Source organism: Apostichopus japonicus, chromosome 13 (genome assembly GCF_037975245.1).
Source record: "Apostichopus japonicus isolate 1M-3 chromosome 13, ASM3797524v1, whole genome shotgun sequence".
Classification (NCBI taxonomy): Eukaryota; Metazoa; Echinodermata; class Holothuroidea; order Aspidochirotida; family Stichopodidae; genus Apostichopus; species Apostichopus japonicus.
The window spans coordinates 3,443,896-3,459,720 of record NC_092573.1 but is presented as its reverse complement, the minus strand read 5'-3'; the positions used below and the strand labels follow the sequence as shown (position 1 = coordinate 3,459,720).

General features: G+C 37.5%; 1 protein-coding gene across 1 annotated transcript in view; it reads right to left on the bottom strand.

Annotated features, from left to right (window-relative positions):
* Positions 1-15,825, bottom strand: part of LOC139978605 (uncharacterized) — a 38,731-nt gene continuing 22,906 nt past the window's right edge. Inside the window, exons 4-5 of the mRNA XM_071988951.1 lie at positions 3,042-3,225; positions 1-1,992 (exon numbers count right to left, since the gene is read on the bottom strand). Coding sequence (XP_071845052.1) covers positions 1,479-1,992; positions 3,042-3,225 — 698 coding nt within the window. The 3' untranslated portion in view covers positions 1-1,478. The remainder of the gene's footprint in view (positions 1,993-3,041; positions 3,226-15,825) is intronic.

Here is a 15,825-nt window from a genome sequence, read left to right as displayed (position 1 = left end):
TTAATCTGTTCAAATAATCTTGGAGTCTTTATTAAAGTCACATCAGGACGCATCGCTTCATGTTTAATTTTTACAGAAAACATAATTTCATTAATAAATCAATATTCGCAGAAAACATCGTAGAAAAACTATATACTCATACATAACGTTTGTGAAATTCTGACGATTCGTTAATAATAATTTAGTATCGATCATAATTTTGTTCACTTGTCAGAACACCTATTAATCACTGTGAGTAATAAAACATGCATTATGAATATAAATGAATTTATAATTTTAATTATGAATCGTGATCGGTTCGCGTCATTCAATTTGGAATCCATTATCATAATTTGTTCTCCTTTACAATTGGTACGAAATTATATAAAGATATATGCAACACGTCACTCTTGAAAAGTATAAATTAGAGGTCAGTAGCCTAGGTAAGAGGGCAGCATTTTGTTTCTTCCAAGCGGATAATTTCAGTCACGTATGTTGATTATTTGTAAACTCTCACACTTCCACGATATGATGCGATTTTCATGATATTATCCGATATGTTAGTTTTCATCTATAGCCAATCCGAAAATGTTCGAAAGGAGGGGATTCTTCTGTTGCGCAATCACGTCACTTTTTGTCATCACCGTCTATCAATCGCACGAGGTCGCTGTATATGTAACTTATATTGTGTTTACGTGGAAGCTGTACCAGTTGGTGATATCGAGGTGTCTGCATGCGTTGTGTAATAGTTCAATACGGTAACTTGCGTAATAGCATTTAATCAAGTAATGTCCAATAGGCAATGCCTAATCTGTTATGAATATAATTAAAGATCTGTCCCTTAATTAATTGCTTGCAATTAAAAGCAAACAACGGGTGTCGTTTTCGTGGCTGTACATGTGATTTCGTAAAGAGTGAAATTGAATGATGTTATATCGCATAGCTAAAAGACAGGACTAATGACTAGACAAGCAAAGTGAAGTATATGTGTTACTTTGTGGGTTTATTTGTTATGTTATAGGTTGTTGTTTAATGTTGCTATGTTGTTTTATCTTGCAGTTTCTTGCCTTATGTCACTATCGATCTATCTTTGATGTTGTTAGTTGATGCTTTTGTTGTGTTTAGTTTAAAAATTTGATGAATGTTGTTATTGTTTATTGACGTTGTTTCCTTCTATGATGGCTATGGTTAGTGGCTTTCTGTGTGTGAGAATGGTTGCGTCCATACGGCTCTGAGAAGAAGTGCAGTTAGATGTCAATTAGTATCTTAGGACTTTGATGATTTTATTATATCTTCTAGATATTACATTGCTAGCGGTGTTAAAGGTGTTCAAGTTGGTTGTGGTGAAGTTGGTGAATTAACCAGATTTTTAAATTGTGAGTATACACACTTTGTGCAAAGGAAATATGTTTAGGCTATACAATAGCACGATAAAAAGTTTTTGGCGGTGCAGGTCTTGGTGTTGATGTTGGTGCAAGAGGTGTTGATGGGTGTTAACTTTATGTACTGGGTGGTATGGGGATAAACGCCACGCTGGTGTTAGTTGTCACGTTTGGTGTCATTTGGATGTCTGTGGTGCTCGGTACATTTGATACCACTTCATCGATTACTGGTGGTGGAAACTGAGGAAGACACGGAGGTAGGCAGGGAGGGGGAAACGGAGGTGCAATGAAATAAATGGGTTGATCTGGAGGCAGAGTAATGATCGGCTGGGCTTCTTCCATTGGTGCACCTTCGAAAGGTACCAACTGTGACGGATTCTCATTTTCAATTTGTGGTGGCAGCGGTGGGTCTGCCAGCATTGGTGGCGGAGGTGGGAAACGAGTATTTGCTGAATGGGGCGGATATGGAAATGGTGGTCGTTGAAAAGGGTACCTTATCCTTGGCCTAAATCTTCCTGGAAAGTGGGGATGCCGTGGAAATCGTCTGAAATTGGGATGTTCTAATCTTGCAATGTGGTGTTGTGCTCTGTTTAACTCAACAGACTTGTTATTGATGTCTTCTTCTAAGAGGCTATTGAAACAAACAAACAAACAAATATTAGTAAATATTAGAGACCGATAATACAGTATAAAACTTAATGTAACATAGGCCTATATACATAATAAATTATAATGAAGCGAAGGAATAAAGATGTTGGTTTGCATTGTAATTCTATATAAGTGCCGTCGTTCACCCTTGTCTGATAACAACATTTTCAATGTCTTCGATCAGCGTCGTGCAATAAACCAACACATCTCTTACGTCATGATTACCTATGAATATTCATTGCCTATGGTTAGAACTTACATTTTGTTGTACAACTGAAATGGCGAAGACCTGGAAACTGGTTCTGATTTTCATTAAAGTAGTTTAAGAATTTTTAAAAAAAAGTTTTTATTTCATTGTTTTGGATATTGTTGATATTTTCTTTTGCTCTTGTTGTTTCGATGAAAACATTACAGTCTACTTAAGAATGATTTTTTTCAGACAATCTTAACACCTGGGTTCACAAATACGATATTTTCACACATGTGTAGACTGAGGGTAATCCGGGCCCGGGCGAATGCGGTCCTCCTCCATCGACATAGCCAGCAATTAAAACATCAGGCCCTCGATATGGATCAAGTGCACAACCAAGGAGTCATATATACTTGAGTAAGTATTTGATTAGGCTATAGTGGACCCCTGTTGCTCTTGGCACTTGATCACGCCTCGATTGCTCGACCATTTAATCCTCCCCAGGATGTACCCATAGGTCAACACTCCGCCCCTGGATGTACACCTAGATCAACTGTCTGCCCCTGGATGAACTTTAGGTCAGCTCTCCGCCCCTGGATGTACCCCTAAATCAACTCTCCGCCCCTGGGTGTACCCCTAGGTCAACTGTTCGCCCCTGGATGTACCCCTAAATCAACTCTCCGCCCCTGGGTGTATCCCTAGGTCAACTGTCCGCCCCTGGATGTACCCCTAGGTCAAGTGTCTTCCCCTGGGTGTACCCCTAGGTGAATTGTCCGCCCCTGGATGTACCCCCTAGATTAACTGTCGACTAAATTTCACAGTTTGGTAACTTATTAGCTTACTTATTAGCCTGTTGACTGGTTCGTAATCGCTCCATCAGAATATTTTCCTTTTCAAAAGCTATTTGGAGGCGCTCTTTCAAAATGCACGTCTCCCTCTGTAATTCTATCACCATGGATTCGTACTTGAAGAGCTGCTCTGCACTAAGACCTATATCATCGCCTTCTTCTGGAATCAAATTTTGTTCTGTTTTTTAGAGAAAAAGTTTGAAAGAGATTATATTTTTCATGTCTTTCTTCTCTACTTGCCAATATACATTGAAAAAAAAATGAAAAATAAGTAATAATGAACCCAATCTTCTTCTTTTAATGCTGAGTGCGCCATCACACCTAAAACAAAACTCTCTCCCATAAGTGCAAAAATTAGACCAATCCAAAGAACTACAAATTTATACAAACATTACAGAGTTTTGCCAAAGAAAACTTATGTTTATGTTTAACATATATACTCTTTGTGAAACACATTTTGTTTGTAGTGAGCAAAATAAAATCAGGAATGTATAATAACAAGCTTAGTAACAGACTTATTACACAGTAGCAACATTGATCCTCTTACAATAACAAAAGGAGATATCCAATTATATATGTGAATATTTAGTGGTTCGGTCAATATTTCTGCCTAACAGAAAATACAACTTCACACTATGGACGCTCCAAGCCTTGAATGACATATTTCGAAAGCGGAGAGGATCAGTAGTTTTTATCCCCACCCGAGTCCGGCGTATGTCACATGACGACACTTTATGATCCGTTCATAACGTTTGATCAAAAGCAACATACTCCGCATAGCGTGCGTACAGCTGTACGGAAACTTACGTATTTTGTTTCTATGTGCGTTACACGTCTGTCGCAAAAGTTTCCGTCACATGTGACGTCAAAGAAATTCCTATCCCCCCCCCCCCTTCTTTGTCGAATCAGGTAAATTTGAATAAACATTGGTTTTGGTCATCTACGAAGTTATGATGCCGTGAGATTTTTAATTTTATAATTTTTGTTTTGTTGGTATGTTGAAGTGCATTCATGCGAATAAACATATACCAAAAGTATATACAATATAACTGGGTGTCAAACTTTCTACCTGTTTGAGTCAAGAGTTTCGAGTATTATTTATTACATCCCACCTCTGAAAGTTTATAAATAAGGATTTGTATCCAAAGCTAAGGTTATACGTCAAAGCATGTATTTCGTAAAAGGTACTGCTCCTACCAATTGATTTGAGGGCGCCATTTAAGAAACCTCTGTCGCACCTGCAGGGACTTTCCTATTAGCAGTTTAATGACATGCATATGAAGTTATCTGAAACCAATACGAGGGTTTACAGGTTTCATCGTAATGCGGGCTCAACGACAACGGAATATAACGCAATCCCAGAAATACCTCTACAGTTGTTATTATTTTATACAAAACACAGTTACCAGTATTAATAAGTAGTATTTATTTGGGGGTGTGGCGATGGGGGAGGGGGGGGGTGGTGGTGCTGGAAAGCTTTATCTACGTTTATATTTTTGATTGTATGTTTGTTTGCTTGTTTGTTTTGTTAAGTAAACTTACAACAGAAAAGTGACTGGGAAATTGAAAACGAAATTTAAATGAAACCCTACAACTGGAACTGGTCCTGTCAGTAGAGTATATCTTTACACCAAAGAAAAAAAAATAGTTTCATCCAAACATTTCCAAAGCCGTGTTTTTTTTTTAACTTTTACTTCATTAATGACTACAACACACATCACGCTTGATCTTTACACTGTCAAGTACAACTTACCGACGATCAATCTCTCAACCAGTTTGATCTTCAGTTGTCTTTCAGTGCTCATTACGATATTGTATCACAACCCGTCAGCAATTAAGTTTGTCAATGTTCACAATTTCACCCAACAAATGCAATAATATTTTGACAAGTATCTTTGCCGCTTGGCTGACGTTCATTGCAAGAATGATCGTTAATTCGAAGCAAATCAAGTTGTGTTATATTAAGAAGAGGAGAGTTGCTAACATTTGACAATGGATGGAAATTTATTCCGATTAAAGAAAACGGGTCATCGACTTTACCCTATATCACGCATTAGCAGGTAATTTGTCTTACTCTCTATTCTGTAGGAGAAGAACGCGTAATCTAACTTATACAATTGTCAGACTGAACATAATTATAACGTCTAATCAAGCTGGCTCTTAAGCGACAGTATATATAATATGTAATATGTTATACGTATATATGTATAAATGTATATATATATATATATATATATATATATATATATATATATATATATATATATATATATATATATATTTATATTCACCAACATGTGTGACAATTGTAGTTAGCTCAGTGTTATGCTCAAGGTAACGTACATTACAATGTCTATGATAACCGAACTGAACACATACGGTAAGTTTCATTTTATATAGGAGTGAGTTGATATGTAGGTCTGAAGGCAAGTTCAAGTATATTTAGATTCAAAGAAAACGTGTACAATTTATATCAAAACGTGTCATTTTTAGAAAGGTTTCTGTAAGTCTACAGGACGTTTTTGAGTGAACTTTGGTAGTAATGTGGACTATGTAGTATATATATATATATATATATATGTACATATATATATATATTAGGTTATATATTTAGTAAATAACAACACGGTATAGTCATTTTTGGAATTTTGAACATAACCAATCGTAAAGGTATTAGCATAGAAAACCCGATCTAATATATAATATTTATATTACTTTAGATGCGCCATGATATATATATATATATATATATTTATATATATATATTTATATATATATATATATATATATATATATATATATATATATATATATATATATATATATTGTATTTAGAATATTGAAATATAGTCTTCATTACCAAATCATATATTATAGGAAATTGCAGTGTTATGAGAGGTGTTATATACATTATTCCGAACATTCCTACAATCGTCCAGTGGACAGCAGTGACAACTCAGAATATGCTATAAAGGGATTTAACTTTCCAGATAAGGATATGAACAAATGCTAGAAGTAGTGGTTATTAAATCCAACAGTGTCCCTTTGGGGCACTTTAAACGAATGATGGAAAGCCGAGGAATTAATACTTCCCAAATTAAGCTTAGTTTCCCTGAGAGGCATTTTTGTACTGAATGCAATGAATGCTTGGCGGTTTCTTCAGCATCGATGAAATAGATTGCATGAGTAATGAACCAACTGGTTTGTAGTTGACATATCAACAATGCGGAAAAGAAACACATTTGAAATATTAATGAGAAAGTTACTCTAGTTCGCTGTTTTCCCTTTCTATTTTCTCTCTCTATCTATCTATCTATCTATCTATCTATATTTTTTATTCTTTTTATATATTTAGTTGTCTTCTTTTTGTTTTGCTTTTGTCTGTAAAACCGGAGTTACAAGCAAGAATGATTTATGCATGGTAATAATAACTTCAGCGTGCATTTGATGCTCTATTAACACCTGGAAGGTAGAGCTAAAAGGTTTGACTTAATGACCTTTTCAAAATTCATCTCTTGGTATAGGTCGGTGGTTAGGCTAATTCCGCTTTAATCCATGCATTAGCATGAGTGATAGGATGCAGTATCTTGCGTAAGTTTGCAATTCCCAAAATGGCGGAGAAATATACATTATACAACACAACTTATTTTGCTTTTTTTTTATTCTTCCTCTGTTTACTTTTGTAGTGAAGTGTATTAGAGTCCTTATTTATCTATTTTTAAATATTGCATATCAAATTTAAGTTTCCATGTAGAAACACATTCTATATTCTAAGCTAAACTTAGCTTCGCACGTTTCCACCAAGTCTATACGGCAATGAAAGCAAAGAGTCAAAGCAAGACATATGCATATTCATTAATTGGGTTCTGATTGACCTAACTTTCAAAGGTAATCAGTGTAATCCCTCCCTCCCCTTTAACCTAATATCATCTCCTCTCAATGAGACACAAGGGCGTAGGAACTGGGGCTGGGGGCGCCAGCCCCCAGTGAAAAATATGGGGGAAGTATCATTCATTCCCCCCCCCCCCCCCGCTTCGCAAGTCAGAAAACCCCTTTTTCATTTCCAAATGAGAAAAAAATCTCATTTGGAGCACCAAATTGCATCTAGGGCCAGGTGAAAATGCAAAATTATTTACAAAATGGAGTGGGTGTTGAAGTGTTCTATATTGCACCAAATTGTATCTGAGGCCACCTGGAAATGCAAAACAATTCCAAAGGGGAGGGGGACACCCCCTCCCCTTAGACCCCTCCCCTAGGCCGGCCATCAGTCTTCGGCCACCCCCCCCCCCCACTCAAAAGTACCTTCCTACGCCACTGATGAGACATGTTAATTAGTAACACATTTCCATCCCTATACGAATCATTTTTGGTGACCAGAATCTGCAAGGAAACATATATTTGTGTAAAGTTGAAGGAAAAATTTCAGAGTATACTTAAAATGTCAGAAAAACAATAACAACTTTTGAAGGCTGCCAGAAGTCAACTAAAATGTATGGATTTATCGAATATTACTTCCATGGATTTGTTCTGATTAGTAGTTTACAAATTCATATCTAGAAAGCATGTCAAGGTTGTCTCTCTCCACCTCTCTCTCCTTTTTCTTTTCTTTTCTAACTCCACCTCTCCATCTCGCTTTCTCTCTTTTCGGCTTTGCTATGCATCTCTGTTATCCTAAACAACCTTCTTTTTTTGTATGGGAACCTATACGGAAGGAATACATCTTACTAGGTATAAGGTTATTGTTATGGACAGAAAATCAATACACTTCTCTCGCCACAAATGGATAAAGAGCAGGGGTTATTATAGGATGGTTGTCGTCACCATGGTAACCGATCGCTCTATGTGCAAGAACATGTTATAAACCAAGTTGCCATGCTAAAAATTACGGAGGCATATGATTTACATCAAAGATCCTCATAGACTGCACAGAGGATAGAGAGAACGGGGATTGTGAACCTGATGATGGAAACTGCATATATCCTTCTAAAAGCAAGAAATGTATATAATATGTATATGGACATATACAAAACACACTGGGAGCTTCAACAGCTGTGGATGCATACAGAGAGTGCCCGCATAAATCAACAGTTCACATGCGCTACTGAAAACTGACCCTAAAAATAAATGTCTCATATTTTAGTATTTCTCTAATTCCTTACCCCTATTCCCTACTTCGTCAGTCCAACCTCACCAATAACCACTTGCACCATACCTCCCCACCTCCACACACTCTCTCTCCATAATCCTTAACCTTAACCCCCCCCCCACACACACACACACCTCTCCCCCTCCGCCCTCCGCCCCATCCCATGCAGTTAGTGCATTTGTTTCATCCCGTTGATTTGTGATTTACTACAATCTATTTTTTTAACGGAAAAAGTTGACGTTTGACTTACAGTATATCGAGTACAAGTAATGCTTACGAGAACAAAATCATACCGTCACGTACGATATCATCAGGTGCGTATCCAGGGGGGCGTTGGGGGCGCGCGCCCCCCCCCCCCGGTAAGAAAAAGAGGAGAGAAAAAAAGAGAAGAAAAAAGGAAAAAAGAGGGGGGAAAAAGAGGAGGAGGAAAGGAAGGAAGGGAAAAGAAAAAGAAGAAAGAGAGAAAAAGGAGAAGAGGAGGGAGAAAAGAAAAACGCCAAGACACCGGGAAGAGAAAGAGGAACAGTGACATCATTACAGCGCTGTTCCTTATTATATACACAGGGTAGCTAGTGACGGATCAAGGATTTCGGAAGGGGCGTGTGCCTCACTCTACCCCTTACACCGACAACTCCATTTTTTACGTTCCAATTTTTTCTCTCTCACTAATGTATCTATATATATACTATATATGGTCTACCATAACGCGTGTGTGTGTATATACGCCTTAAACAATTGTAGAATTGTGCTATGAAACCAACTGTGGCTGGTCTCGAACTCGACCGTGTCGTCGGTGAACATGACGCATTTCTGGAAGGAGGCGACCGCCCCCCCCCCCCTTTCAGCATATTTTTTTTATAATATTGCTAGTAATTTCAAAATTGAAAGTGCTCAGATGCAACTAAGAAGGCATGAGAAGTGTCATTTCCAGCGATCTGGGAGGCATTTTCGGCCAAAATTTGCTTGTACGCTTCGCGCCAACAAATGGTCCTGGGTAGTGCCATTTCCAGCGATCTGGGAGGGATTTTCGGCCAAACTTTTCTTATACGCTTCGCGCCAACTTATGGTGGCGCAACGCTTATATACTTTGCCTACAGGCATCGCCTCTCCCTTGGCAAATTCCTCGCTACGCGCCTGCTCGAATTAGTAAGCAAACAGCAGATATCACATCATATCAGTGAGCATGAAAATGGCGTTCCAGGATGAACAGCCTCAAAACTGTCCGACTTGCCCGAAAAAAAAAACCAAACATTTTTCGCGCGCTCCGCGCGCGTTCAACATTTTTCGTCAATATCATATAAACCAAAGCATCGGCTATTAGGCCTACATCGCATGTCATCGTATACCATACGGTCCGTCAAAGTTGCGCAGTATACAGCGGGATGCTAATGTAAACAACGAAATGTCTTACGTAGATAGAGAAAAAGCATGGAGGTCCAATTATGTCAAATTTATCTTTTACATTAGTAATGGTGAATTAGGGACTGCAACCCCCGCCTCCTACGCCTACGTGTGTAGTGTTCGGTTTCGGAAATATCTGCTATTTTTTCATTTCCTTCAACCAAGTTTTATAATAGCCGTTATAAGAGGTTTTAATATTTGTACACCAATAAATTTACTGTGTCTGAATTTTCGAAAATTTCGGACCATCATTCTTCATCACACTTCCCTCTACTCGTGCAATTTCAGAGCTCCCAACTGACCCGCAATTGGCGGGTTGGACCCGCAATCTAACACCCAAACCCGCTGACCCACGCAAGCTTCCGAAAAACCCACATTGTAATTGTCAAGTATACATAAAAAACATTGCATTCAATTTTGACTTAGCAACCATCATTTCTTTAGCATTTAGCATAATAGAGTATAAAACTTCCTTTTACAGCATCATTTGAACCACAAATTAGCCTATATTTCTTTTCATTGGGGCGAGCAGCGAACATTTTCATGCCGCGGGAAAGAATGAATTATCACCTACTATTCAATTTATTGATGTTACACACAAAAAATGCATATTTCTCAGACAATTTTGGGTGACAAAGGCTTTTCTAAGTGCCACCATTTTACATGTAGGCATCACCAGGATTCCAAAAAAAATCAAAAGGGGGACACCCCCTCCCCTTATACCCCGGCCCAGGACGGCGATTCGTGGCGTGAACCAGCATTTGCTGAAGAATTGGGAGCTATGTTGATGGAGGGTTTCCTATATTGGTTGTCAATTCTGAACAAATAATGGGCTTAAAACTTTGAAAAGTGGGGCTGACGGATATTGTGGGCCGCGACGTAGAATCACCTACCAAAGCAATGATCCACAGGTCATGCGATGAGGTCGAACATGATTTGTGACTGGTGACAATCTTCAAAAAGGTTATGGATAAAAAAAAAAAACTATTGAAAAATACTTGGTTCTCAGGCAAAAAGTGTACATCTGGTTGGTCATTTTCAAGCCCGAGATGTGCCATTTCCGGTGATCTGGGGGGGGGGGTATCAAAACCAGAAATTTTCTTGTACGCTGCGCGCCAACCGATGGTGGCGCTCCGCTTAGATAGTAATTCGCGCCCCCCGGGTTAGAAAATCCTGGATACGCCCCTGATCATAGGAAACAAACCAGAAATATATCAATAAATAATCATTTATTGTAGGAAACGAAATCATCATGGGCATGATCGTATATGTGCAGGGAGTAAGTAATGACTAAAACAGGTTTGATATCAGCCATGCCCTTTACATTTCTAGAAATAACTTTTTATTATCTCAAACTAAAGCATTTTTGATGACCCTATAAACTTTCGCATAGGCTCTTAGAGTAAAACACGGGTATGGTTTTGGGATAGAATTATATCAGCAAAGTTGATGTATTAATCCGTGTTTTTGAATATTTGAATCTGAAACAAACATGTTTCTGGATTCTTCAGATAAACTCCTCTATATATGTTGAGACTTAAAACCCCGTGAATTTATCGGAAGGCCCTCCTTGCACGTACGGCCTGCATGAGCACGTAATTACGTAATGTATTTTAATGGCGTTTAACCGAGTTAGGCTCACGAAAAGGAAAAGAGGTATGAGAAAATTTCGATACCGGTTTATCGGGCTGATACCGATAGACACCTATAGCCGATACCGAAACTACATTAATATGTCAACATTTCGCAGAACTAGTACAGTCAGACATTCCCTGCAGTTTTGCGAACGACTCCGTAAGAAATCATTCTCGCCAATGCAGGGCTATAAAGTGACAGATGTTAACACTGAGAGTGAAAAGTGTTATAGGATCATATAAGTAGAACGGTATCATCTAACAAAACAAACCAAGTTGTGAAATTATAAAACAGTCCAATTAATTGGTATTAACTTTCCATATGCCTCCATAGCTGAACAATACTTTGTCTGGAAATGTCAAGAAGTTATGATTTTCAATCAGCAAGCAAGATTGAACATTTCAATCTATACAGTTAGAAAGTTTTCTCTCGACAAGATTGTAAAAGTAACAACAATTCACAATTTTTATATTTATGTTCGTCTCTCTTAATTTATTACCACAAGACTAGGGTATACAGTGACGTAATGCGTGGAATAATTTAAACTGAGAAGTAGCACCAGCCTGCACCGTCTTCCACTCATCGCCACTTGAAAGCATGCATGTGTTATGTACACTAATGTATTTATATGAAGGAGTGTTAGCTCAGTGGTTAACGCCGGTGCCTTTCAATCATAAGGTCCCGAGTTCGAGTCACTCCCAGATTAATGTATGTCGCCCAGTTACAGAGTTGTTGACAAGTGACAATTCATAATCATGGACGTTAAATATGAATGTAAGAGAATGACTTCGGTCAGCTTGCGGCTTTGATAAGCCAATGAGGCATTCTTCGCGAGTTCCTGCTTGCAGGAGGATCTAAAATACATACAATACATACATCTTCACGGTGTGAAACACTTGCTCTGATGGGTCGCAACTGCCTTTGTTAGTGCCCCAACGGCAGACAATTTGTTTCTGGAGTGACGTAACTAACATTGTTCAGACCACGATAGTTCACTAGTATCGTCTCTGTCAGTCTTTCTTACGAAGATATGAAATCAATATGGCCTCACCGTAATAAAAAAACGTTTTTTTTGGGGGGGGGGTGGGGGGGGCTCATCCAAATTTCGGAATAGAAACCGACCCATGACGGGATAATGCACTAATAACGCAAAATTGTCACATGATCTTTCTGGATAATGACGAGCATTGTATAGATAAATGGTGAATTATGTTCCTCTAACACCGACCATATATATAATGTACTGTACCAATACATAGAGAAATATCTTCATTGTATCCTGCATATACTCTATTCCTATAAACACTGCAGAATGAATATATACAAGCATATCACGCGGCGGTTTAATATATATATATATATATATATATATTATGGGATTAAAATAGAAAGAACTATTTTTAAGTTCTTCAACTTCACTCAAATCGTTTGTAATTAACTTTGACTCAATAAGACATGTCAGTTACCATAACGACGGAGATTCTGACCCTTCACTTACCCTTTCTTCTTTTAAACTACTTAAGCTCACATGCAGGTATCAATATCCAGAATAGCTTAAAGGGATTTAGGCCTACTAAATTCCCTTCAAAGTGATTGTTTGCAACAAGAAGATTACAATGACAGATGTCGGTTTACAGACGATATTTCTGAGGAGGCCCAAATGAAGCATCCTCTGCTCTCTTCTAGTTTGATGGATTGGAATTCAATCTATTTGATCTAACTTTACTGCAACCGCTGGAAACCGAGTGACGAGCCAAATAGATGGGAAACCTTGCCATGGATTTTGAAGGATTGAGTCTCTCTTTTCGAAGTCAAACTGTAAACTGACGAAAACTTTAAGCGTTCTCAGTATCGTTAAATTTGATGTTTTCATTTATTTTGTTTTGTACACTGTAATTCATGTTAAGAACAAAAATCTATGGAAGTACTCAAGTGCATATGATTTAAAAAAGATATATTCGCTATTACAATTTACAACCAAAACCTAAATGTATCCACATTTTATAATGAGTTAAGGAGAAATCTATATATCGACTTGATAACTTCAAAGTTCGATTACAGGGTGGTCATTATTCCTGTGTAGAAGAGCGCGGAGATATAAGATGGCTTCACTGAACATAATCCTATCAAAGGCAGGCAAGAATCGATCGATATTTTATAATCAAGTATTCAACTTATTATGGGAGGAATTTTTTCCTCGATATTTGCTTTCATTTTTTCATTTTTTATCTTTTATATTTCCTTGTCGGAACATTCTCCGAAAGGCCAGACAGGATCTAAATCTTAATGACATTTTTGGCAGACATGTTTTGGAACTCCCTGAAGCAATATAAAAGACGAGAGGGTTCCCTTCAGACTCTTAGATACATATTCGTAGAGATGAAAGACATTTAAAAAAAACTCCCTTTGCTATAGTCATTCAACATCTTTGCCGCCCCAAGTGTCGGCCTCTAGAAGAATAATCTTCCCGCCAATTTGACCTCTTGCCAGGAACTTGATTACAAAATATAAAATCAATTTTGTGATGGTTAGTTCCTACTGTGCTCTGTAGGATCGTACTCGCTAATCGCTTGGAGATAAATTAAGTGAGACAATGTGAATGATTTCTTTGTATTACCTACTTAATTATGTTCCTTGTCGCGATGGTATCAATCATGGGCTATTGAAATACCAATGATAACTATTACAATTAATTTGGTTGTTTGTGAGGAGGCGCGTGATAGGTACTTTATTGATAAAACTATAGACGCTCGAAAAAAAACCTCATATGTACGTTGTACACTGCTCACATGTTAAATGTTAAATGCAAATGCAAATATTGGATTGCATCTGCCGGAAAAGGGTAATATAAGCAAATAATAATTCCAAGTATTTCCAGCTATTATTTTGTAAAAACACCGATAAAGGAAGGTCACGTTCTATTAGACTGAGTCTGCATATTATATTTTTTTTCTCGTGATTTTCTGACTTTATATCATTGAAGTGTGACTTTGAAAAACTTATAACATGGAAATTAAATTGAAGAGTTTACCAAAGTTTGTCCATTTTAGCAAAATATATAGAAGTTTGAAATTATTGAGACTCATAGGCTACATACAGGAATATTGATGATAGTCATTCTTTTAAACATAACATTGTTCTATCACTTACGTAACTAATACCAGGCACTCACACATTATAAGAAAGAAAAGAGACATTCAGCCAATTACGTATCACCAGTATATAAAACTCTCTTATAGATCTTGCGCATGCGTCGGAAGCGTTCAGTTGTAATTTAGGGTGTGCAATCAGTAAGGTCCTTTACATGCAGTTGGTAAATTTAGGGTGTAAGGTCTACGGTCCTACACATGTGGTAATTTTAGCGTGTATAAGGTCCTATGCACGTGTTATATTTTAGGGTGTAAGGTCTATACTGTCCTATACATGTGGTAATTTTACTTTGTAACCTGTAAGGTCCTTTACACGTGGTAAATTTTAGGGTGTAAAGTCTTGTACGTGTAATTGTAATATACATGCAATGGTTCTTCAAAACCGAAGCTGAAGACTTAAACAAGTCGAAATATGACGTCACAGAGCCACCATGTTCTTCCATATCTGTTGGTTTTTTTTATTATTTAGTTTTGGGGATGTATGTTGAAATGATGGGCATTAAAATTCAAATAATGGCATTTGAATTCAGTAGCTAGCAACACCGTCAACATTCTTCCTTCACAATTTGAACTGAAAAACAAAGGAGCGGAACTAAAAGGTTATCAAATCCTCATGGCAATATGACATCCCAGATTTCACGACTTTTAAGCTAGCATATCTCTCAAAGAAAACAAGATGTTTGTCTTAGCCGTTGTAGGGTATTGCATATATCTCAAAGATCTCTATCAACATTACTTGAATAATCGAAGCTGTGGCCGAGTGGATAAAGGCGGTGGCATTTGAAGCAATGAGGCTTAACAATCGGGAGCTTCCGGGTTCGATGCCCGGCCGGGTTATAGTAAGGTGGGTTTTTCATCCAAGAGCAATCTACGGTTTTCCCATCTGAAATGACTTTCTAAAGTGAAAAGATTCCAAATTTGAGTTAAAATGTTGAATTGGAAGCCACCCGACGTGTAAGTTGTAATCCATTAGCCCTTGCAGGTTTCTCCCGCATTTGTGGTCGCTTAAGCGTCGTAAAAATAACTGCTGATTATTATTATTATTGCTTATTATTAATATGACAGTTGGCTTTGTGTCTCCTTCATATAGAAAGACTTTTTTCCCACTTTTTGCGTTTAATATCTTGACTGCAACCTCCCACCATCTAACCATATACATGCTTCACTCCCATCGCTTCCAAATGTTAAGTTGATGACTACAAATTTTGTTTTATTTATCGGTTGACGCCATCTTAAAAGCTAAATGTCATATGTTGATCACATAAGGTAATAAAAATCACAATAACACGTGTTATAGTAACACGCTTTGACTGTAATATATGCAGGGTTCCTTTCAAAGTTGTTCCCTGGCGCGATTTTAACTTCTCTATTCTAGAAATTACAACTTGAATAATTTATCTTTTTAAGGAATATTGTATGTTTATTTATATAATTGATATATTTTATA